Source organism: Mustela erminea, chromosome 13 (genome assembly GCF_009829155.1).
Source record: "Mustela erminea isolate mMusErm1 chromosome 13, mMusErm1.Pri, whole genome shotgun sequence".
In the NCBI taxonomy this organism is placed as follows: Eukaryota; Metazoa; Chordata; class Mammalia; order Carnivora; family Mustelidae; genus Mustela; species Mustela erminea.
In genome coordinates, this window is record NC_045626.1 from 54,443,289 (window position 1) to 54,469,245 (window position 25,957).

Here is a 25,957-nt window from a genome sequence, read left to right on the forward strand (position 1 = left end):
AGTGCAGTGCATCAATAAACTTTTAAATCTCCGTTAACCTGAGTAAGTGAAAAACGGTATCTTGTCCTAATGTGCACTAAATGGTTTGTAAGATTCAGCAACTTGTCTTGTACTTACTAGCTACCTGTGTTTCAGTTTTGTGGGTTGCCCTTGCAATTGCTGGAAACATGGATTTCTTAACTTGCCTTTAGGGACCAAGGAAAGAGGTTGTCACTAGATAGCAAATTTCTATCTGACTTGTTATTCCATTTCTAAACCATTCACTAACTACCACCTTTAGCTTGACTTTTCTACTTTTGTGGCAGTTAGGCTTAATTTAACATTAATAGTTACGTTGGGAGCTTTTAAATGGTTAATTGCCAACTGGAGCATCACTTGATTAAATCGTATCGCACATTCTGGGAACATGCAGGGGAATAGGTCAAATGTCATAGTCATTTAATTCCCAAGCTGTGATGATTAAAAATGGGTATTTAAGCTAGACCAACCTGTCAGAGATAAAATCTGAGATCTTAATCTGTCTTTTAAAAAATACTGTAGTCACACTAGCCGTGTGGGTAGGGGCCACCAATTCAGACAACCCTGCTCTCTGAAAATCTTCACGTCACCATGTAAAATAATCCAAAAGAACTTACTTCGAATCTGTTTTTTTATTTCCTTAGCAGGGTCCAGCCAATTCTGAAAAGGAAATGAGAGTTTGAATTTGAACCGGAGAAGAATAAAAACAACTTGATGATGATCACGTCCTAAGCGTATTTCAAAGTCCATGGTTACTGGCTGGCCCTCCAAGCTGGGTCCTTCCCCCACAGCTGGTGCTCTTCAGCAGGCCCTGTGAGGGCCCAGGCATGAACCTAATGAGAGAATGTGTGTGTGCATGCACAATTCATGCGTGACAAAATTCCTTTCTTTTACAACACTACCTTCAAAGATTCCAGCTATTACAGCAACAGAGGAGAAAAAAAAAATAGTGGAATTCAATGTTCAAAGAAGTTACTAGAATGAATTAAAGATACATAATGTCTGGGGTGCCTGGGTGGCTCAGTGGGTTAAGCCTCTGCCTCCGGCTCAGGTCATGATCTCAGGGTCCTGGGACTGAGCCCCACATCAGGTTCTCTGCTCAGCAGGGAGCCTGCTTCCCCCACCCCACTACCCTGCTTGCTTCTCTGCTTACTTGTGATCTTTGTCAAATAAGTAAATAAAATCTTAAAAAAAAAAAAAACCCATAATGTCCACTGATGTCCTGGCCATTCAGGCCCACAAAGTGATTTCCATAGCTATAGATTCTTAGGCACTTGCCTAACAAACACCTGCTTGAAATTTATTATTTTCCTCATCAGAAAACTCAGATGCTCAATAACGAAGTTAGACATTGTTCAGTGAATTGGGTAGGCATTAAGTATGATTCATTGCACAACATCAAAACAAATAACATCTATGAGCAAAATTTCTTTGACTTGGTTCCTCACACGAACACAAAGGAACAATTTCCTCTTCTTTATTTTTCAGGTAGTAGTGGGAATTAGTGAGGCAAAGCCCCGAGCAGACTGCATTACTCAGGTGTAAGCATCTATAGAAGTATTAAATTAAACATTAAATACCTGCTGAATACATTAGATAAGGCTCCAGTCAGCAAACGACCCATGTCATAATGGAAGCATACTAAGATGAATTAGGAACAGGACAGCAGTCAGGGAACATGTTTTCTATGTAAGAGTCAACGTATTTGATTTTCATGGGCTCAAATTCACTGAAATACATCATCCAAAAAAAGCACCATATAAAATGCTTTCCTAGAACCATAAATAACTCGTGTGAAAAACGGAATTTCTCTTTCCAGAATATTCAAGATTAAAGGTAGTCATCAATAATATCTTTCATAAAGAAATAAGGCAATTAGCATCATTTAGGGACTGAAAGGAGTAAACAGAGGAGTGGAAGCAGAGAAAACGATACACCGACTTAGTTTTCCTTCCCTTTCTTACAGTAACGAGCAGTTCAAGACATACATTTTGTATTGCTTTTAATCACTCACCTTCTGGTTTTCAGCATCTCGATACGTAAGCCCAAAATAGTCTTTTTCTAGCAAATTCAGATGTTCACATACTTTATCAAACAGCACCTGGCCTCTGGAGCGTTTCTGTGGAAAACAAAGCAGAACAAATCAACACACTTCAAGTTCTCTCAACTGCCACGGATAAACATGGGTAAAATTTAACATATGGCTTGCTACAACTTATGTGACGCCCACGTGTGATCACTATGTTATCTTTAACTAGTGAAAAGGTTCAATGAAGTGGATTGTTACCCACAAAACCGGGTCTCTACAACCAACAGACAAAACCAAAACTCACCCGTGCCACTAAGGACAGTAACCCATGGATGATTTTCTAAATTTTTTATTTTTAAAGATTTTATTTATTTATTTGAGAGAAAGAGAGAGCAAGAACACAAGCAGGAGGAGCAGCAGAGGGAGAGGGAGAAGCAGGCTCCCCACCGAGCAAGGAGCGCATTGCAGGATTGGATTGCAGGACCCTGGGATCATAATCTGAGTAGAAAGCAGATGTGTAACAACTGAGCCACCCAGGGGGCCCGAATGGATGATTTCTAAACAGAAGTAGCTGGGGAAATGATGTGGGGCTTGGAAGTCTGAAACATCTTGTGAAATATAAAAATCCTGAGAGTCAAAGAATATAAAGGACCAACGTGAAAGCCATGTTTCAGAATGTCCTAACTCAGTCCTGACGCAATCAGATTTGGAATCTGGGAAGAATCAAGCCTATTCCTTATCTTAGGCAGACTTACCTTGAAGACTTTCTAGTTCAACCCTTACTTAGAAATTCCGTTACCTTCATTAGTTTATTATTGTGGGTTTTTGTGTGTGTGTCACAAATTTCAGTTTTTCATTAGTGTTCGACTTTCTCTTAATTTCTTTTTGAGAAATCCTTCCTATTAGACATAAAATGTTAAGTTTAAAGATTTTAGTTATTATTTATAAATATGAGATATAGATATTTATGCTGCATTTTTTAGCATGACGCTGTCACTTGCAGAAAGGAGAAAGGTAATCTTCTGAGGAATAAAAATCTACCAGCTTAGTCAAGGATGCGGAGAAAGGGGAACCCTCCTACACTGTTGGTGAGAATGCAAGCTGGTGCAGCCACTCTGGAAAACAGCATGGAGGTTCCTCAGAAAGTTGAAAATAGAGCTACACTACTACCCAGCAATTGCACTACTGGGTATTTACCCTAAAGATATAAATGTAGTGATCCAAAGGGGCACATGCCCCTGAATGTTTATAGTAGCAATGTCCACAGTAGCCAAACTACAGAAAGAACCTAGATGTCCATCAACAGATGAATGGATAAAGAAGATGTGGTATACATATACAATGGAATACAATGCAGCCATCAAAAGAAATGAAATCTTGCCATTTGCGACAACATGGATGGAACTAGAGGGTATTATGCTTAGCGAAATAAGTCAATCGGAGAAAGACAACTATCATATGATCTCCCTGATATGAGGAAGATATGGAGATGCAACATGGGTGGTTTGGGGGGTAGGAAAAGAATAAATGAAACAAAATGGGCTCGGGAGGGAGACAAACCATGAGAGACTCTTAATCTCACAAAACAAACTGAGGGTTGCCGGGGGGAGGGAGTGGTGGGGTTATGGATATTTGGGAGGGTATGTGCTATGGGGAGTGCTGTGAAGTGTGTAAACCTGGCGATTCACAGACCTGTACCCCTGGGGCTAATAATACATTATATGTTTATAAAAAAAAAATCTATCAGCTTAATTTACTGTGATACCCAGTATCACGTCTTCAATGGAAACCTTCAAAGGTCTTTCAGCCTCACCTTGTTTCACCTTCACCTTCTTCAAGGCCAACCTGGCCTTGGAGACTGAGATGGATGAAATGGCAACAGGTTAAACTAAACCATGTTTTGTTTGTATCTTAACAACATTTCACACCTAATGCATTAAGCATATTTGCCTTTAAGATTTAATGTAATAACAATGAGAGATGTAAAAATTGATATACAATGTGCATGCCAAAATAGCAAGTATTCAGAAACCTTTAAGTGCTATGTATTACTATGCAAATGTAATTATATTGGAAGTTAATTGCTCAGCCCCCTGAAGCATGACTATTTAGGAAAAAAGATAAATCTATGATAGAAAAGGAAAGCCTAAATTGTGGTTAGCTAAATAATCAATGATGTGTTTGTAAAAAGTTTAATAATGCATGAAAATAAATTACATATTAGCAAACTACATAATAACATTGTTCAATGGATATGAATAAGTGGTAGGACAATGAAGTGCTGCTCGCTGGTTTAAATCTTTTATTTATAAATAACAGCTTATCACATCTGAATAATGTTTAACAGATTATAAAGTTTTCATTAAAAAAAAATGGCTCTTCCAATGGCTTCTAATGGTATTATCTTCAGTTGACAGATCAGAACACAGAGGTTCAGAGAAGTTCTATGAGAGCGGCAGTATTATATAATTGCCAGTGGTGGTTTTAGCAGATTAACCTGGGTTTGAATCTTTATGTTCTTTGCAGCTGTGTGAACCTGTTTTGCCCTCCGTAAAATGAGTATGGTATTACTTCCTTCTTTGGAATGGATGACATTAACATAAAACAAAGTAAACTTGGGCCCAGTGGCGGCACGTATCAAATATTCCATAAACATTAGCTATTGTAGCCCAAGTGACCAACAAGTAGCAGGATCCGTAATGTAGAACTTACCCTGTATGCACTTTTGCTCTTGGAGCAAATACACAACTCCTCATGGTGCCAGTGAGTAGTTCAGTAGTAACAGATCCTGCTCTTTCTTTAGATGTTAATTACCTGCTTACTACCTAATTGCTTTAGCTAGACCACAATATTTATAGACACGTATGATACCCCCCCTTCCATACACACACCAGCATCTGGCCCAAGTACTTTCTCAATGAGTAAAAGTAAAACAAAACAAATACAAATACAAATAAATAAACTCTTCTCTACAGAGCCTCCTCTATTTTCTGACCCAGCAGCCCCTTGATTGTAGAATTATTTCTGAATATGCTGCAGGCTGCCTTGGGCATTGTTTTAATTAGCTGTCTTCTGGCTGCTGTGTTCTTGCCTTTGTCTAACAGGTGGCATGGATTAGCTCAAGCACAGACCACTATACTAACTAGATCTTACTTTTCCGGCTTCTCACAATTTGATTTCTACTAATGACTCATAGCTCTCCCTTGGATCGACCAGATTTTTTTTCTTACTGAATATTTTATACCTATTTTGAACACCATCGTTCTTAAGGCAATTACATAGCGGTCCATTCTTCACAATGGAGTTTGTTTATTTGTTTTTTTCCCCACTAAGAACCAAGATAAGTAGTCAAGGCTCTACCATAGATGGTTATATGTAAATAGTAAAATTCCTACGGGCTCAATATCATAGCCACCAGCTAGGTCGTGACACTGGAAAAGCCTTTTCAATTACTTGGGTCTTCATTTTCTCACTCTGGAGTGAGGATGTAAGATTCTACGGAGCAAGGCTGTCATGGGCTTCAGGCTATGACTGGGTCCCCTGTGTCAGGGCAAAATTACAAAGGATTACAAAGCTCTCTCTCATGGAGCCTGGCTGTGGCTTCGGCATCCTTTCGCATACCAGATGAGAAAGAATGCCAGTGGCTGGAGCTGGACTGATCTTCCAGCCATAGGTAGCATCACTCCTAACTCTCCTAAACCCCTGATTCTTCTAACTCAGATTATTATTATTCTGCACACCATTCAACTTTTCAAGGCTAGTATTTCTACTTATTGACATCCGTGTATGTTTAGGTAACAACATCGAACATATTTGACAAAAGCTCAACAATTAGACTGAACTTAACGAATTTATATTAAACATTTGGTTGCTGAAGACATAGCAGATCTAAGTACTTTACTGTCATTGGCTTGTTTATATATAGCCACAGTGAGTCAAGAATTGAGTAAACAAGGTTGACAAAGGTTTTTCTAAATTAACAGATCATTTACCTAACTAGAGAAGATAATAGTTTTTAGTCTGGTTTGCAGTTTCATGAGTGGTCATGTCTCTGACTCAAGGACATTCACAGTTCATGTATACCATTCACTATCAATCCCTTAACATCCAGAAAAGTCAATTTTGATTTCCTACAGTAATGAACTAATGGTAGACTGCATTCTTTCTGTCCTCTTTTCTCCACTAAAAAACTGGGTTTCTGTTTCTGATAAAGTAAATGGAGATATTACAGCCCAGCAGTCAAAGACTTTAAATATCGAAAGAATGGTAAATCCCCAAGCAATATGAACAACTTTCCTTCTTAACTATTTTAATTTAAAAATTTGTCATTTTGACTCATAAAGTATTGAATGTTAGAAGTGTGTCAAAAGAGAAACACTTGAAGAGAATGAAAGGACAAGCCACAGAATGGGACAAAATATTTGCAAAGACATATCTGATAAAGGAATGGTACCCAAAACACACAAAGAACTCTTAAATTCAATAATAAGAAAACAACCAAACTACAAACTGTGCAAAAGATCTAAACAGTTACTTCACAGAAGACATACAGGTGTCAAAAAAGCATGTGGAGAGATGTTCATCAAATACTATTAGAGAATTGTAAATTAAAAGAACAAGACACCACCATGTACCTATTAGAAAGGCTAAAATTCGAAACACAAACAAAACTAATAGCTGGGAAGGATGTGGGACAACAGGAAATCTTATTCCTTGCTGGTAGAAATCCAAAATGGCTCTGCCATTTTGGAAGACAGTCTAGCAGTTTTTGCTTTTTTTGTTTTGTTTTGTTGTTGTTGTTGTTGTTTTCGTGTGTGTGTGTGTGTGTGTGTGTGTGTGTGTGTGTTTAATTTGAGAGAGAGTAGGTGAGAGACAGCAAGAGAGAGGAAAGGGTCAGAGGGAGAAGCAGACTCCCCGCTGAGCAGGGAGCCCGATGTAGGACTCAATGTCAGTACTCTGGGATCATGACCTGAGCTGAAGGCAGTCACTTAACCAACTGAGCCACTCAGGTGCCCAGACAGCCTAGCAGTTACTTACAGAACTAAACATATTCTTTCTTTCTTTTTTTAAGTAGAGCAAAGACTTTATTTATTTTATTTTATTATTATTTTTTAAAGATTTTATTTATTTATTTAACAGACAGAAATCACTAGTAGGCAGAGAGGCAGGCAGAGAGATAGAGGGGGAAGCAGGCTCTCTGCTGAGCAGAGAGCCCGATGTGGGGCTCGATCCCAGGACCCTGAGATCATGACCTGAGCTGAAGGCAGAGGCTTTAACCCACTGAGCCACTCAGGCGCCCAAAAACTAAACATATTCTTACCATATGATCCAGCCATCATACTCCTTGGTACTTACACAAAGGAGGTGAAAATTTATGTATAAACAAAAACCTACACATAGATACTTTTAGCAGATTTATTCAACACTGCCAAAACTTGGAAGCAACCAAGATGTCCCTCAGTAGGTGAATGGATAAACAAACTGTGTTACAATCCAGACAATGGGATATTATTCAGCACTAAAAAAAACAAACTATCAGGCCATGAGGAGACATGGAGGAACCTCAAAGACCTACTACTAAGTGAAAGAAGACACTCTGAAAAGGCTGTAGGTATGATTCCAGCTATAAGACATTTTGGAAAAGGCAAAACAATGGAGAAAGTAAAAAGATTAGCAGTTGCCAGGGATTAGGGGAGAGAAAGAGGCAAGTAGGTGAAGCACAAAAGATTGTCAGGGCAACAAACTATCCTGCATGGTACTATATGGTGGATACATGTCGTCATACATTTGTCCAAACCCATGGAATGTACAAAGAATGGACCTTAATTACATTATGGGCTCTAATGAATAATAACATCTCAACATCATTTCAGTAATTATAATAAATGCAGCAGACGGATATAAAATGTTGAAAATATGGAAGGGGGCAGGAGAAGGGAGTTTGAGGGGGTTATGTGAGAAGTCTCTACTTTCTGCTAAATTTTTCTGTAAACCTAAAACTGCTCAAAAAAGAGGATTACTTAATGTAAAAAAAATACTTAATGTATTTTTTAATGTGTAATGTTTACTGTATAATTATCTTATTTTAAATTGTTAATAATTTAGGGGCACCTGGGTGGCTCAGTGGGTTAAAGCCTCTGCCTTTGGCTCAGGTCATGATCCCAGGGTCCTGGGATCGAGCCCCACATTGGGCTCTCTGCTCTGCGGGGAGCCTGCTTCCTCCTCCCACTCTGCCTGCCTCTCTGCCTACTTGTGATCTCTGTCAAATAAATAAAATATTTTTTAAAAAATTGTTAATTTGTTAAAACTTTAAAAAGTTAACAGAGTTAAGCTTCAAATGATTTTACTAGGAGTAAATGAAAACTTCAAATTTTTATTGAATGTAAGTATTTGAGAGAAATCAAAAACTTTAGTCGCAACACATACCAATGGTCAAAGTAAAATCATTCCAGGAAAAGGTGCCATGCCTTTCATCCTATGTCCCTACACACCAGGAACCCCTGCAAGCGAACCCACCATGATCCGGTACCAAGCAGAAGCTGGGTGACGCATCAACGCGGTTGCTCAGGCTCAACATCACACAACTAGGGAATCTAAACTACGAGCAACAAGGTCATCAAACAGCTGAGGTTCAGAAGCTCTGCTTGCTTTGGGCACTAAATTCAAGAGGATCCATCCATCCACCATCACCACTCACATATAGCAAACGAATTAAGCTCTTCTGTAGCATCAGGGAAATTTCCCACCAAGTCAAAGGTCAAGGTCATTCAGTATTGTCAACAGTACAGTCTGTAAAACCTTGCTTTTCAATGTACTGCTCATCAACCAGCATCACTTGGCAAGTCTGTAATAGTATTTGCTCATTTTGTTTGTCCGTTATAAGAGTAATTTTAAAAAATTTATTTCTAGCACTTGAGTATGGGGGGTTTCAAACATATACCAAAGTGGAGAGGACGATATAACGAAGCTCTGCAAATGTGTCACCCAGTTTCAACAAATGCCTTCTGAGGACCACAATTTTGAGTCATTTAGAGTTCAACCCAATTCATCCTTCCCCTGGTTATTCTGAAGCATTTCAGCAAATAATTTTACCACTTTCTGTCTTAAGAATGGAACCCTACATTTTTTTTTAAAAAATGTAATCTCGGGGTGCCTGGGCAGCTCTGTTTTGAGTCGCCTGCCTCTGGGGGTTGGCTCAGGTCATGATCTCAGGGTCCTGAGATCGAGCCTGGTGGGGCTCCAAGCTCAGCAAGGAGTCTGCTTGTCCCTCTCTTTCCCCCTTTGCTCCTCCCCCCACTCTCTTTCTCTCTAATCTTTTTTAAAAATGTAATCTCAATACTTCTATCACATCTAAGCAAAATTAGCTGTCTTTATCATCAAAAATCTAATCAGTACAGCCCCTCCTCGATTTACAGTGGGGTTGCATCCTATAAACTTGAGTATAACTTGAAAGTATCTTAAATTTAAAAAAGAAAAAGAATATCTTAAGTTAAAAAAAAATATATATCCCAAGTTAAAAATGCACTTAAGGGGTGCCTGGGTGGCTCAGTCATTAACCGTCTATCTTTGGCGTGGGTCATGATCCCAGGGTCTTGGGATCAAGCCCAACACTGCCTCCCTGTTTGGTGGGAAGCCTGCTTCTCCCTCTCCGACTCCCCCAGCTGTGTTCCCTCTCTTGCTGTGTCTCTGTCAAATAAATAAATAAAATCTAAAAAATAAAAAAAAAATGCACTTAACACATCTAACCTATGAAACATCATAGCTCAGCCTCACCTACCTTACATGTGCTCAGAACACTCACATGAGCCTAGAGTTGGGCAAAATCAACTAACGCTAAGCCTATTCTATAATCCAGTATTGCATTATCTCAGATAGTTCTGCGAATAGCGTGCTTAAAGTGACAACCAGAATGGGTGCATGGACAAAGAATGGCTCTAAGTGTATCGGCTGTTTACCCTCATGCTGGCCCGGCTGCCTGGGAGCTGTCGCTGCTGCCTGTGCCCGGCATCATGGGCAAGTCACAAGCCTACGAGAAGATCCAGACTCAGAAACTGAAGTATGGATTCTCCTGACTGTGTGTCACTTTAGTACCATCATGAAGTCAAAAAATTGTTAAGTTAAATATCACCATAAGTTAGAGACTGTCTGTATTTTAATTTCCCGAATTGTTTCAAAGATTTTTGGTTTTTTTTCAGTTTGGGAAGTCCATGGCTGATGTACTCTCCAGCCTCCATCTGCAAGTTCTCCATTTATCTTCGTTTTATCCTTGAAATTAATTTAAGAGACCAGGTCAATTGTCTGCAGAGGTCTCTCAGTCTAGACCTTTCTGTCTGAATCTCCATGGTATAATTTAATGTGTTCCTCCGTCTCCTGTATTTCCTGAAACCTGGAAGTCACATCTAGAAGCTTGATCCAATTCTGGTTTGACTGTTTTCCACTGGGCGATGCTGTGTAATTTCATCAGGAGGCATCAAACGACTCTTGCCCCTTTTTTTCGTGATACTGGCAGTCTCCGATGATCATTGCCCTAGATCCATTAATGTGAGGTTGTGAGATGAGCATATTTGAATCCTAATCATGCCTCCTGCCTTTACTACTTGGAGTGGTTTATGAGGAGACACTTCTTTTTGCCGCTAATACTTGTTGCCAAAATGCAGTTTGATGATGAAAGTCAAGATTAATGATCACTCCTTTTCTCCTCTGTCCAATGTTAAGATAGTGAGATCCTCCTTCCAGTATCATCCTTCCAAAGCCACCAACTGAAATTTTGTTTTAGATGATCACTATGAACTCATGGATTTAAACAGGTTTGATGGGTTTCAATCCACTGCAGTCACTCCCCATTTTGATGCTCTGAATGTCCCCATTGCTCTACTTTGCCTCGTGCTGGTCACGTGTCACTCATCTTCATGAGGCTTCTCCAGGGCCACGTCTTTAAAGCATTTCCTGTCCTCCCAACCTCATGTGATTTCTCGCTTTTTCTCTCTCCTCTGGGCATTATGGCATTATATAGCACAAAGAGGGCACTTGCAATACCCTGCTGTCTCTGTCTACATGTACCTTCAACCCTACTAACTATAAAGACAGTCCCTAGAGGCATCATGCTTCCTGTATGTTCCTTCTGTGGAGTTTCATTTTGGTCAAATACCATTAAGAAATTAAAAAGATAACTTGAGGGTCGCCTGGGTGGTTCAGTTGGTTAAAGCAACTACCTTCAGCTCAGGTCATGATCCTGGAGTCCCAGGATGGAATCCCACATCAGGCTCACTGCTCATCAGAGTGTCTGCTTCTCCCTCCGACCCTCTCCCCTCTCATACATTCTCTCTCACTCTCTCAAGGAAATAAATAAATCTTTAAAAAAAATAAAAGTAACTTGATAAAACTCCATGAAAAATTTTTCTGACTAGCATATTATAACCAATGTCATAGGACCCTGGGAGTATTTAAAAAACACCAATGCCCAGAAACTCATCTCATCAAACCAGAATTTCTGAAGCTGGGTCCAAGGCATTTACGTGTTTTCAAGATGCCCAGGCGATTCACACAATCATCGCTGAAATGTTCACTTGAAGTTAAATTATTTTTATGACTTGAAACTCTTAATGTGAGGACTCTACAGCAATTTTTCTTTTTTTGAGAAAATATGTAACCACTTCCGATTGAGCTTAGCCCCCAAGCAGTTTCTTCTAGGCCTCTTGTATCAACAATCATAGCTGCATTATAATAAAATGTACATATATACACACATGATCAAAATCTAATCCAACACATTTTCTTAAGAAATGTAAGTTCCCAAGAAACAAACAAAAAAAAAAAAAAACAAAAAAACAAAAAAAAAGGAAAGAAAAAGAAGAAAAAAAGAAATGACAAACCAGCCAAATGCTGAAGTAAAATGATGCAAATGAGAAAAGATCGACCACAAAACCATTAAGAAAATTTGCATTTTAAAATGCATTTATACATTTTAAAATGCATAAAATATGCAAACTAGAAATGTTTGAGTTTTTCATTTTTTAAGGGATGGCATTTTCCTTTGTAGAGCTAAATATAGACTTTTACTTAAGAACTGTTGCGTTACAAAAGAATAAGCCTAGACAGGTCAATAAAGGTCTTGGTTTCCCCTTTTGCAATAGAGCAGAGGCACTACTGGCTTCCCTAGCAGGTCAGGGTGGTGACTGGGAGGAGCAAACACACAGCCCTGAGCTCTGGGCAAGCCAAGCGAGGAGCTCCTCACACATGACTTCAGGTGACCTGAAATGAGCATGGCAGTCAGTGATGCTCCCATCTCCAGAAGCCAGTTCTTAACCTGTGCTGGAGACCGCAGCACAGACTAGGTATCCGCACGAGACTTGGTTTGGGCTTCTGTCTCCCAAACCTGCGAACCAGCCCGAGGGACGCTCTCCTCCAGCAAGGGCGAAACGCTGAAATTAGAGAAATTTGTGAAGTCAAATATGATCTCCTTGCTTGGGAAGATGGTTACAGTTATTATCTCTCCGAAGCTGCACAATCATGAAGAAAATGAGGCAGATCAAGCAGCTTTGCCTGGGAACAGGAGCTCATCATCAGTCTCTCTTTCTCAGGAAGGAGACGGGGCCAAAACTGGCACCAGTGTGCACGTATGTGCACTTTCAAGTCTCCTCAGAATTTATATATGCATTTCTTTAAACTACCACACTGAAAAACAGGGGCGGGGGTGGTGGTGGTGGTAATCCTCTTGTTATATTGGCTTAGGCTTAAAACTTGTGTTAATATAAAGGAAAATGTCTGCTAGTGAGAACTTTTAGGAAAACTGACACTTTTGTACCTCATTTTGGCTATTTTGAAGTTTGAAGGTGTGTCAGTGCTAGAAGTATTTATTCTTTCTGTCATACAAATGGACCACAGATTTTCTTTTGGAAATTAAATACTTCCATGTATTGTTATATGTTGTGAACTTGTATTTCTGCTCCCCGAAGACAGCAAACTGTCCATCTTTTTCAGTGCTCCGGATACATTGTTCCCCGATACAGCAGGCATTCAACATATGTGCCTGATGGGCACTAATGGCATGAGTCTGAATAATCTTCCCTCACATTATCTTGGATTAAATCTGAAGCAAAATGCCATCATTTTTTTGTGTGTGTGCTTCCTTCCCTAATTGCATTTTTCTGCACTGAATGCTTTTCTATTTCCCTTCCTCCCAAAGGTCAATCAGAATTCTCTTTATTTCTGATCACATCACAACTTACCCGGCGTTCAGGACTGTCTGAAATGCTCAGCCAACTAGGCCAGATCGTGAGCCCAAACCAGACACCTGGACGCTATGTAAGTCAGCTTTTCCAGGGTTTTCCTTTTTCTCTTTTGGATTCTTGATAGAAAAACACTCCAACGCTGTCTGCCCTGAAGTTTAAGTGGAGAATGGATTTTTTTTTTTTTTTTTTTTTTTAAATCCACACCTGGAAAATACCAAGTGGCTGTAGTCAATGCAGGAATAAAAGATTCCTGTGTGGTCAGTGACAACAGTCCATAAACCCTTTCCAGAGATCTGTGTGGCTGGGAAGGTCTAAGTAGAAAGCTATGGCAGCAGCTGCCTCATGTGTCTACTTCCTTTTTAGGCTTCTGGCTTACATGTACATTCAGTGCCCAGTTTGGTAATTAGTTCAGTATTATCCACACTGCCACTGCCCGAATCTATTCCTACAGGGGCAGGATTTAATGGGATCTTCCAGCCTTTGTACTGATCCCACATGTGATCCAGGCAGTGTCCTCAGAGAGAGCTGACACGAGAGGCAGACACAAAATTTCTTCGGTCCAGATGCTGCGTATGTTTCCAACCTTTCTTTAAATCCATGAGCAATTAGGTTTTCTCAGCAAGCCATGAGGGTCATCTCATTCAAACCAACGTTTCTCAATGACTGTATCACAACTACCCCATCATCAGTCATTTTTCTGCCACATTCGCACTCAGTTAAGTTAGCAACGATGACCTGCCGTGTCCTGTTAAAAGAGGAATACTGAGGGGCACCTGGGTGGCTCAGTGGGTTAAAGCCTCTGCCTTCGGCTCAGGTCATGATCCCAGGATCCTGGGACCAAACCCCACATTGGGCTCCCTGCTCAGCAGGGAGCCTGCTTCCTCCTCTCTCTCTGCCCACTTCTCTGCCTACTTGTGATCTCTGTCAAATGAATAAGTAAAATATTTAAAAAAAAAAAAAAAGAGGAATATTGAAATTCTTTCGTGGTCTTGGAAGTTTTTAAACAAATTAGTGATTTCCTTCCTTGTCTCAGTTGACCAGAGATTAGAATTCATTGGGCAGTATTGAAACATCTTTAACATGGGCGTCCCTAACCTATTCAAGTTTCTTTTCTCACCGTTCTGTTCTGAGTAAGGAACACAAGTCAGCCCTGTGACTGGACCCCTGGTTCTACAGAGGTTGGCTCTCAAAGGTTAGACAAGTTAACTTTCTGAGCTTCACTGCTTTCATCACAAAAATAAGAATACCGATACTTCAGCTAGAACACAGGAAAGCATATCACCCAGCTCATGAAAAGCAATAGCCAGTAAATGCTGGTGACCATGACCAGGCCCTTTGAAGGGATAGGGAGCCCAGTACACTTGGGGTTTCTCATGCTGAGATCTGGTGTAGAGACTGACATGCTGTTGGAAGCATATTCTTTCTGCAGTGAAATCATCCCGCTTCTCTTGTGAAAAACAAATCTCACCATCTAGGTAAAACTGAGGAATTGTTGAAAAATAGTATCTATTCATAAACTGGGTATACATTCAATCATCATTTACATATGCACACACGCACACAAAATGTTTAATATATATTGGGTATACTGGCATATTTTGGTAGATGCTAGGCCGAAACACAAGGTAGTTATATATATATAATCCTACATATGGCATACAGTCCTGGCAAGACCAGAATGAATTTTTCCAATGCAACAGAACTGTCCTATGTTTTGACTGAGATTCAGTACACAGATACACTGGTGACAGAAGTCCCTTCCTGAACGAGAAGCCTCTCCACTTTTTTAAAAAGAGGCCTTTTTCAACTCAGCCACAATCTGTTTCTGCCTTCATTTGTGAAAGCAATTTCAGCCTCTATTTGAAATCAGACTTTTGTGCTCAGAGACATGCACTGTGGTAGATAATAGCTTTCCGGAGAAGCATGCGTCTCCTTGGCCGGCAAAGACATCGGGCTTGGTTTTTTTACAAAGAGTTTCACATCACCCATGTGAGATGTTGGCGGTGAACGATCAGACAACATTTCCTGCTGTTAATTGGGTAAGGATTCAGGTCACTAAGCCAAAGCATGCGAAACGAATGCAGCAAACGAGGCCTAAGAAAGAGGAAAGTCGGAAAGAGAAACAAATCTGAATCATGTAAAATAACCATAGGGTCTAATTCTGAATGGTGTGGAACTCTGAGAATTCCTTCCTGCGAGAGGGAGAGGAAGGCCTTAATCTCTTTGCCAAGACAATTTTTTTTTGGTGGGGGGCGGGGGTGGTGGGGGTCGGCGGGGGAAATCAAACAGAAACCCGTATCATGATTTATAATTCATGCGGTCAAATAAAAAGCCCTAGGAAATGTAAATGTTGACAATGAAAACACGAGTTTTAATAATATCAATGTAATGAGTATACATGTGTGGCACGGTCACTAACTTGTCAAAGTCAGAAGGCATCAATGATCAAAACAATGTAAGAATAATACTGTCATTGCTTTCAACTAATAGGCAGTGAGAGAACCTCTGTCCTGTCCACTGTTTTAGCCTGTTCAGAGGGCAAGGCTGGAAGCAGGAGGAGGAAGGTATCAGCCTTGTTATACAGGCTACTCACATACTTTTAAAATATAATCACATCATTTTACCAGTTAAGTATTAGTTTATATATTAAAATGCTCTTAGAATGTGTGAAAGACTTATAACGAACTACGAACATACCGCTGGAAAAAAACAGATGATTTCGCGTCAAGTGATACTAGGAGCAATCTTGTCTTCATGTGAGCATGTAATTCGGATTAGTACTTAAAAGCCAGTAGGTGGCCGTAGGGTTGGGGGGCGGATTTTTTCAATCATTAAGTATCTTGATTTTTTTTTTTTCTAAAGTATCTTGATTTTATATACATTTCCTTCAACTATTTCTGACACGTGTAGTATCTCGTATGCAGCACTCCAGGGTACAGCTGGCTCTACGGGTCAAAGGTCGGTACTGTTTTCTGACACTCTACGGGGACACCCTGATTTAATACTGCCTGAGCTCACAATCCGGAAAAGCCAGCACTAATCCTCTTTGCATGTCAGTGGGCACTCCTGTGCATGGGGTTGGGGAGAAGCCTGCTCAGCCCAGCTAAGAAGGGAGACCTGGTCCTAATTCTAGAACCAGACCAGACAGGAGGGCCTGTCTCGCGTCTGCAGAGTTAGGAAAAGCTAGAAGTGCAGGAGGTCGCTCTCACTGCAGCAGTTCTAAGTGCTCGTTTAACCTCCAAAGAATGCTAGTCACTGCTGTTCACTGAAAAGAAGATTATTTAAGTTTTGGGGTTTAAAAAAAGAAAGGGTATTAGCAAATGGTAGTAAATAAGAATCACATAAAAACTGAAATGATCCAGGAAATCGAATCAAGAAAAATTGCTTTTAGAGTAGGTATGCACAGGCTTTTGCTCTAACAAGCACCTATAACTTTTTTCTTTTCATGGGAAAATGAAAAACGTACTCAAGCAACGAGTAAAATACTACAAGCTTGTTCTGCTTTTTCTTGAACTCACGAGAAAGCAGGTATCTTTTCTGGCGCTTACCTGCACTAGGGGTTGAACTGGGAGGTCTGGGCCCGAGAGACTTTGAGGTGTTCCCAGGGGCTCACTCGATGCTGTTGCCCCTGTTGCCCCTTCTTTTACTGTTGGTGCTCTAAGCCAGCCCACCTACCCTCCCTGGGCATAACAAGGATAGACGGGCAGCAAAATGCATGTGACCCACGATGCATTGTAGGATGTGAAGTCAAATTCCAAAGAGCTCACCCCGGAGATGTTATCACATTTATTTTAACTTCTGTTTTTACATTCAAAATCTCAGGGAGGATGAGTTTATGTGGGGAAGACCAGCATTTGACTCTCAGATTCAGGAGGGAGAGATGGTCTGGGACACAGCCAGCCCAGGTGTGAAGCTGGTAGGACCCCACCACAGCATGGAATGCCCTGTCTGCCTCTTCCGCTTCCCCACCACGAAAGCATACCCCACCCCCTCACCTCCTTCATACAGCCTTCCCTCAGCTCCTCCTCCTATCAGGCTTCCTCTTGCCCAACTAGGTCTGCACAAGTCATCATTGTGCCTTGGAATGTTCTACACGCCAGTCTTTTAGTTTTCTTCTCAAGCAGCCCTTCTCCAGGACTCCATCCCTGACCTCCAGGACTCGCTCAAATGCCAGCAGACATGCTCACACAGCTCTTGCTCTGCCTGGGTCAGGGTGACAGCTGTCCACTCGTTTCTCTATGATTTGAGTCGTGTCAATGTTAGCCTCAGGGAAGCAGCTTGACCTCATGACTGGATTCCCTGCACATATTACGGCAGCTGGCACGAAGCAGAATTAATGTTTCTCAATAGCAAAGAAAATCAAGTGAAATAAAAGCATCTGGGGTTGAATTCTTATTTCAAAATTCTTCAAAAACTGCTCTCATTTTTGAAATTTGTTCATGACCAATTTATTTATATTTTTCGACCACGTGGGTATTATCTACTCTGGCCAGATCTAGAGTCTTAGGTTTTTTCCCCCTATTTTTGCATGAAGGCAGTGCTTTATCCCCACAAATGGCAAACCTATTAATTTTTAGAATCCCCTACAAATGTTGCAGGTTAACTTGCTAATACATTTCTCAAGGTTTCCTTAAGGTGCTGTGGTTCCAGTCCATTCCCTTCATTTGATATTTACCCCTTGCTCTGAAACAGAAAAACATTAAGGCTGAATCGTGGTTTCTAGGGACCTCCCTGACTCCACTAATTAGATCAGCCTGACCTTCCAGCTCTCAACAAACCTGTGTCTTCACAGCACGTGCATAGGAGGCATGGTCTCGCGACGAATGTGGACAGCAATCCAGGCACCTTGCAGGGGTGTGTTCTGGATTCTCTTTTTAAAATTTTATTTTAACTTCTTGGAAATGTAGGAAGGTGAGTCTCTTCTCCCTCATCTAACGATAGGAGAGGAGACAGATAAACAAAACGTCAGCTGCCGACTGGAGAGTTTGCTCTTCAGTGTGTAGTCGGTCTTGCCATCTCAAAAACTGTTCTAGAAGTGAAGTCTGTATTTTTGTGGCAACTGCAATATTTAACAGGCTCAAAGCTAATACTCAAAATAAAGGAGATGATGAGTATTTATGTAGCTGGGCACACAGTCGGCTTTGAGGTTGTCCTGAAGCGTGCATTAGAAATTCCTGACGCTCTCAAGGTTTTTCCGAGCTGAAATCGTTGAAGTCATGCTCTATAAAGTAGTGTTGGGGCCCTGGAGCATCTTTTTGACTCTATGATGGCCTAGAGCCAATATTAACCTCAAGTATTTCCTTCACCTCAGGTACTTCCACAGCCCACGCCCACGTCCTTGCAGAAGGTGGGTGACACCCTCTTTGTGAACATGTTTATGAAGCTCTCACCTCTCTTGAGCGATGTCACTCTCATCCCAAGGCCTGCTACTAAAAATACAGTTCTGCAATAAACTGACAACATAAAACGCACCGAATCTAAGAATAATTAGTGAGAAGCATCATCTCAAATCGACCAATCATTACTTAGTGCTTACTGAAGGTGAGATCAAGAAAGTAACAATCATTCTGACTTTATCATCTACTCCTAGAAAAAGTCCGCAGAGAGCTGCCGGAGAGTGTTTCTCTCGAAAAACTGGACTCAGAAAAAAAAAAAAACACGCTTCTTTGGAAACTTTTGAAATGGGGGTGTTTCTATCATACAGACACTGAGTGTCCAGGTTTCCTCCCCAGGGCCTGTTAGAGAGCTCAGAACACATGTTTCTGGACTAACCTCCTTCCTGGCTTCTTCCGTTTTCTCTTGGTGCTGCTTTCTGTGAATTTATTTTCTTCTTGTTACATTCTGTGCACTTACACAAAACACCTTAAGTCCTTGTTAGAACATGGCAGGGGATAAATAATAGAAGCCCCAAGTAAAATGTATTTTTGGGAAAGAAAAATTACATTTCCAATTTTGGTGGGTTTTTTTCTCCTTATAATGAATTCTACACCATTGTCCTATTAAAAAAGGTCTGCAGATCATGACAGTCTGGATAGGTTTTTTTTTTCCCCCCACTAAAGGAATCAGTGGACCCATTAACTGAAGCATTCTGCTTGGGGTGATCGTTTAAAACCATTCATAAGCTTGACACACTCAGTCCAATGGCATTTCCCTGAAGAATGTGGTGGCTCTTTGGTGACTTTATTTGCTGTCACCATGGCATTCCATAAGAAATAACAAGTCCCTTTATTCTTTCCAGTTTTCCAAACACCATAATAAGAAGCAGTTCCTTGTGTTGGCTGCACATCTGTACACCATCCCTCATTTCTAGAAGCAGCAGCAGGGAAAACGAGGAGCATTCCTAAGTGGCAACAGGACCGAGAGAGAGGGTTTTCTTTCACTCTTCTTAGAAAATGACTCTAAATCTACATACCAGTTAAACACAGCTGTCTGTTACAAGGAGAAAAAAAAAATACATTCCCACACAGCAAGGATGTTTTATTTGTTGAAAAGAAGCAATCTCTGCTGATCAAAGCATTTCATGAATTAATATCTAATCTGGCCATTTTAATGTGCCATTTGTAGAGATATCCTGGACCAAGATTTCAGGAAACAGTCACCAGGCAACACTAACAAAACAGAGCAGCCTTGGCAGGAGAAGCAAGAGAAAGACCTACATTTCATTTATCTAGAAATAAAATACTCATAATAGTCATTGCATAAGGGAAATCATACCAACAAGCTATAGGAAGTGAACTCTTTTGATGGAAATGTTATGTGTTCCAACAAAAAGCTCCCACAACTTGGAATCCATGACCTCTTCTAGAAAAACAAATAAAAAGCTTCAGAAAAGCATCCTTTGCTTCTCTGCTGTAAAGAGAGAGAAGTGAACCCCAAGTTCAGCACTAGATGCCCTTCTTCCCTGGACCCGGGGTCGGGTCGGAGCAGGGCATCCCCATAGTCCCAAACTAGAAAACTCCTGGAGGCTCTGCATAAGGGTTTGAGAGACACAAATTTTAAGAGAGCTTTCTGAATGACACCACTGCCTCACAGTTTATAATTATAGTCCCTCAAAAACCACAACTATTCAGTACACCAGGGTAAATGTCTCCTAATAGCTGTTAAGTTGTTCACAGAAGTCAGGGCTCAGTCATTCCTTAGAAGAAATGTGGAGTTAGGGTTCTTAGCACTTTGTGTTAACGGAAGGTCTACAGTATAAAAGGCAGCCAAAAACCAAAGTAAAGAACTGAAAGAGAAATTGACAACAAACGGCAGGGAGGCATAAGAATCAATCACAACGAATGACAATCTGAATTTTCTCTTAAGGGGTGGCACCTTAGATGGTCTCCAGCTTCCTGTTTTCTATATTCAATATGGCAACCGATGACTTAGTGGCATTTAGAAAATAATATCAGAAATGCTTTCCTATGGGGTGTGTGGGTGGCTCAGTGGGTTAAAGCCTCTGCCTTCGGCTCAGATCATGATCTCAGGGTCCTGGGATCGAGCCCCACATCAGGCTCTCTGCTCAGCAGGGAGCCTGCTTCCCCACCTCCTCTCTCTCTTTCTGCCTGCCTCTCTGCCTACTTGTGATCTCTGTCTGTAAAATCAATAAAAAAATCTTTAAAAAAAAAAAAAAAAGACATGCTTTCCTAAACAGACTGCTCTCCCCATTCCCAACTTTAAATGTTCCCCAGTCTTCCCCAGGACTCTGCTATTGATGTTCTTCTTACTCCTTCACTGACTATCCACACAATCTCATTCATTCCCGTATCTGAATTAGTATAAAAGGCAATGGCTCTCACAAAGCCTACTCGTCTGCCTTCTCTTCCAAACGCTGAATGACATGTCCAATTGCAATAGCAGACTGCTACTTTCATTCCAGGCACTTTAAATACAATAGTTCTGAATTAAATTCATTATCTTTCCCTATACACTTTTCTTCCAGGATTCCACGTCTGCCTATATAGTCACTCAATCCAGAAATTTGGAAGTCATTATAAGTTATAGTCTCTTACCACTATGCATATCCCCAACCCACACCAATTCACCAACTCTGCTCATTTTCAGGATAGTTTTTTAAAATCCTGGGTGCCTGGGTGGCTCAGTGGGTTAAGCCGCTGCCTTCGGCTCAGGTCATGATCTCAGGGTCCTGGGATCGAGTCCCGCATCGGGCTCTCTGCTCAGCAGGGAGCCTGCTTCCCTTCCTCTCTCTCTGCCTGCCTCTCTGCCTACTTGTGATCTCTCTCTGTCAAATAAATAAATAAAAAATCTTTAAAAAAAAAAAATAAATAAATAAATAAAATCCATCCCCTCCCCTATATCCCACTGCCACTGCCTTAGCATCTCTTGCCGGGTTTGCTGCAAAAGCCAACCAGTGCCCATGTTTCAAGTCTCTTCCTCTTCAATTACTATTTCACAGAAGTAGCTTTTAAAAACAGAAATGGCCAAATAGCTCCCCTACTGAAAGCCCCAGAAACCCTATCACCTCTTGTGAGAGGCAGAATTCTAAGATGGCCCAAGATTCCCTGTCTCTCAGGTGTCTACACATTACACCATCCCTGGGACTGTGAATAGAGCAGATCTCGTTCCCGTGATTAGGTTATGCTATGTGACACAGCTGACCTTCAGATAGGGACATGATCTGGGTGGGCCTGACCAAACTGTGTGAGCCCCTAAAGGCAGAGTTTTCTCAGGCTGGTAACATAACGGGGAGGCAGACAGATGTGAAGATATGGGATTCAAAGCGAGGGGGGTTCTCTGTTGCTGAGACAAGGAGGCCTCACTGCAAGGACACGAGAGCAGACTCTGCAGCCAAGAGTGGTCCCCGGCTGACAGCCAGTGAGACATTGGGGACCCCAGGTCTACAACCAGGAGAAAAAGAATTTTGCCGAGAGCTTGAAGGAGCCTGAAGGTGGCTATACCTTCACTCAGCCTCCAGATATAGATGTTATCAGTGAATAACGTGGTTTCTGCTTTATGAGACCTAGAGTGGAGAACCAGCCAAAAAATGCAGGGTGATAAATATGTGTTGTTGTAAATTGCTAAGTTTATAGTAATTTGTGACTCAGCAAGAGAAAATCAAAATATCTAAACAATACCCAACCCGGGTAGCACATCGAACCCATCCGACCTCATGAGTCTTTGACCTTCCTTTCCAGCTCATCTGTCTCCTGCGCCCTTGATGTTCCAACTATAGTCAATGCTCGTTCTTCTCATTTCCTTACCTGCTCCGGTTCTAACCAGAATTATGTAACTATCCTGAGCATAGTTAGAATTACTCTGGAAATTCAAAATTAAATAAGATAAAACCCATGAATGCTGGTGGTCTTTCAGCTGCCTTACAATACCACTGAAGGGACGGTCCACCAACGTTCTCTAATAATTAGTATCTACCTGCCAAATCGTGACACACATGCTTACCATTTTTAATATGAACCAGCACTAAGAACGATTTAACTTCTAAGGAAGCATTTAAAACTAGCTCAAGGTTTGTAGGTTTGCTTTTTATCATTAGCCCTGTTTCAAAACCTAGATCCTGAAAGAGAAAGAAGAGCCCAGGAGAATACCTCAAACAGCCACTCCCAATTTCTTCAAGCAAGAGAGAAGTTCTCCATGTAGTAAAGGATTTGTCCCAACATGAAAAGGAAGTGAGCTGGGTAAGCTCCCATCTCTTTCCTTCTTCCTGGCTTCTTCTATGGCATCCTTAACTATTTAATTAAGAGCCAGCATAGCACAGAATTCCTAATACAAAATAAGAAGCAAACAAACAAACAAAAAACCCTCTCATATCTTTACTTGCTCCAGAAGGGCAAAGAAAGGAGTACCTGAATTTTTTCCCCCCCAAAGACTTTATTTATTTGACAGTCAGATAAAGAGCACAAGTAGAATGGCAGGCAGAGGGAGAGGGAGAAGCAGACTCTCCGCTGCGGAGGGAGCCTGACGTGGGGCTCAATCCCAGGACCTTGACATCATGACCTGAGCCAAAGGTAGACGCTTAACCGACTGAGCCACACAGCGCCATGATGACCTGAATTTTTAAAGACACTTAAAATAAAATTGAACAGTGAAAAAGCCTCTTGAAATACATCGCTCAGTGTCACTAGGTAAGAAATCAGAAAATACAGTGAGACGACGCTTCTTTGAACTAGAAAGAATGCTCTGCGCCAACTTGCACAGGGACTAGAGATGAAGGAAGAAAAAGGTGATGTTGTCAGGCCCCTTCCATAATAGACGTTCCTGCCTGATTTGAGGGAGGTCATTACCAAAGCCAAGGAACACTACTCTACTTGCTCGCCATAAAACGTGAGTCAGTTCAGGATAAGAGACTAGCACGGAAAGCCCGAAATGGAGTGTGTATAATTATTTTCAGAACATATTCAGGCTTGTTAAACACCTACTGATTTCTGACACCACAGGAATAGCACCTTAGCTGTGTCTTCTGTCTGTTCTCAGCAGGTTCAAGTCGGGCAGTGGGAGAAAAAGCAAATTTCCTGTTTTCCAGGTCATTTCTCAAGCCTCACAAGCTTCTAGGACACTGGTTTAGTTGTTCTTGTTGTTCTTTAAAACTGACTTTTTTTTAGAGTGGTTTTAGATTCACAACAAAATTGAGAGGTAGGTACAATGATTTCCCACATACTCCCTGCCCTACACAGGCACAGCCTCCCCCACTAGTAAGATCTCCCCTATGAATGGCTTGTTTCTTTCAGTTGATGAGCCTGCACTGATTCATTATCATCACCCCGTCTACACCTTACACTGGGGTTCACTCTTGGTGTTGTACCTCCTGTGGGTCTGGACAAATGTACGGTGACGTATCACGAGAAATACTCTGTCCTCTATGCTCTGCCAGTTCATCCCTCTATGTGCCCAGCACCCCACCCCATCCTCGGGCAAACACTAATCTTTTACTTTCTTATAATTTTGCCTTTTCCAGAATCTCATCATCTTTTGACTGGCTCCTTTCCTTTAGCAAAATGCATTTAAGGTTCCTCCATGTCTTTTCCTGGCATGATAGCTTGTTTCCATAGCACTGAGTAATATTCCATTGTCTGGATTACAACACAGTGTGTTTATCCATTCACCTGAAGGACAAAAGCAAATCTCTAAACAGTATGGAGGCTAGGATCCCATTTTTATATTAAAGTAACTACTACTCTACAGAATATTTTTGTTTATATTCTTATAAACAAGGCCTAGAAGGATATACTTTATGACTGGGGGTGGGTGTAAGTTCCATAAAGCTAGGGAAGCTTCTGAAACTGCTGACTACTATAGTCCCAAGAGGGTTCTTGAAACCTACAAGCAGTCCACATTCATTCGTTATCACTCTCGACCACCCTGAGAGTTCTGGTTTGCAGAAAATGGAGGACTTCAGGGGATGAGTGACTTACAAACAAATGGCAAAGCCAAGATGGCACAGTCTACTGCTAGCTGCTATGATATGGTGCTTCCCCAAGTTTGCTACTCTTAGGCTCCATATTCCATTCTTTGGAGAGTCAATTGTGAAAATTTAGTCTATGGCACCACAATTCTGCAGTCTGATGTGATTACTTCCATAGTCATTGATTTGATACAGAGTAAGTGATCTGATACTTCCCTAGATACTCATATGTTCAATACATAGGCCATCTACACATTATGCATTTCACCAACAAACTTCTAAAAGCCTGCATGGGGAGCCAGGGTGGCTCAGTTGGTTGAGCCACTGCCTTCAGTTCAGGTCATGATCCTGGAGTCCCAGGATCGAATCCCGCATCAGACTCCCTGCTCAGCAGGGGGTCTGCTTCTCCCTCTGACCACCTTCCCCCTCTCATGCTCTCTTTCTCTCTCTCAAATACATACATAAAATCTTTAAATTAAAAAAAAAAAAAGCTGCATGAAAGTGATCCTTTTCACTGATCTGTTGGTTCCACTACTCAGTGAACGTATTCAAAGAAAAATTACAGTTCAACATTTCTACCATTCTATCTTTAATGAACCCTTGAGTTTTGAGAAGCACAGCATAAACATGGACACGGTAGGTTCCTCAGCAAAAGTCTCTGGCTATTTAAGCAAGCTGAAATTTGTCAAAGCTGAACCTAATTTTTCCATTCACATAAGAATTTTTAAATGGCTCTCTATTTGTTGGCGCGACTTGTCCTAGACACCCTGAGTATGTCTGTCTGATACGGAAAACTTGAGAGAATGAGTAAATGTGAGAAAAATATAAAACCTTGGCAAGAATGACAATTTGTTTTTTGCATATTGCTAGCCCCAAAGGGGGCTTACATTCAAAGCTAAATGCACTATTAGCCTTGAAATAAGTGCCCAGACTGGCTGCTGTATTTTATTAATTGTGGCTGTAATTAAGATTGGCCACAGAGTATGTCACTAACAACAACAACAAAAAATAAGGCATGTATTCAATATCACTATGAAACATCTTAGCAGCACTTTGTCCCCTCTCTATCTCATTATTTTTCCCATCTTCTACTGAATTATTTAATTGCCATATCCAAACAGCAAATATGACTGAGATGAAATACTACTGTGAGATTTTCCCTTCCCTTTTGAGTTGAAAATATTCTCCAAAGTAACATGTCACCATACTGACTTCCCTTTATACGACACTGGGCTGTAACACACATGTACCAGCCAAACCCTGAAACCAAGGAGAGCCTGACCATGTGCTCCATTTTCTGACTGGATCAGCCAGTGTGTA

The 25,957-nt window shown here is 41.0% G+C and overlaps 1 protein-coding gene across 27 annotated transcripts in view; it reads right to left on the bottom strand.

Moving 5' to 3' along the window:
• Window positions 1-25,957, bottom strand: part of EPB41L3 (erythrocyte membrane protein band 4.1 like 3) — a 175,654-nt gene that overhangs the window by 50,379 nt on the left and 99,318 nt on the right. For all 27 annotated transcript variants that reach the window (XM_032311355.1, XM_032311346.1, XM_032311345.1 and 24 more), the window contains 2 exons: window positions 2,033-2,137; window positions 636-678 (listed from right to left, as the gene is read on the bottom strand). In XM_032311355.1, coding sequence (XP_032167246.1) covers window positions 636-678; window positions 2,033-2,137 — 148 coding nt within the window. The remainder of the gene's footprint in view (window positions 1-635; window positions 679-2,032; window positions 2,138-25,957) is intronic.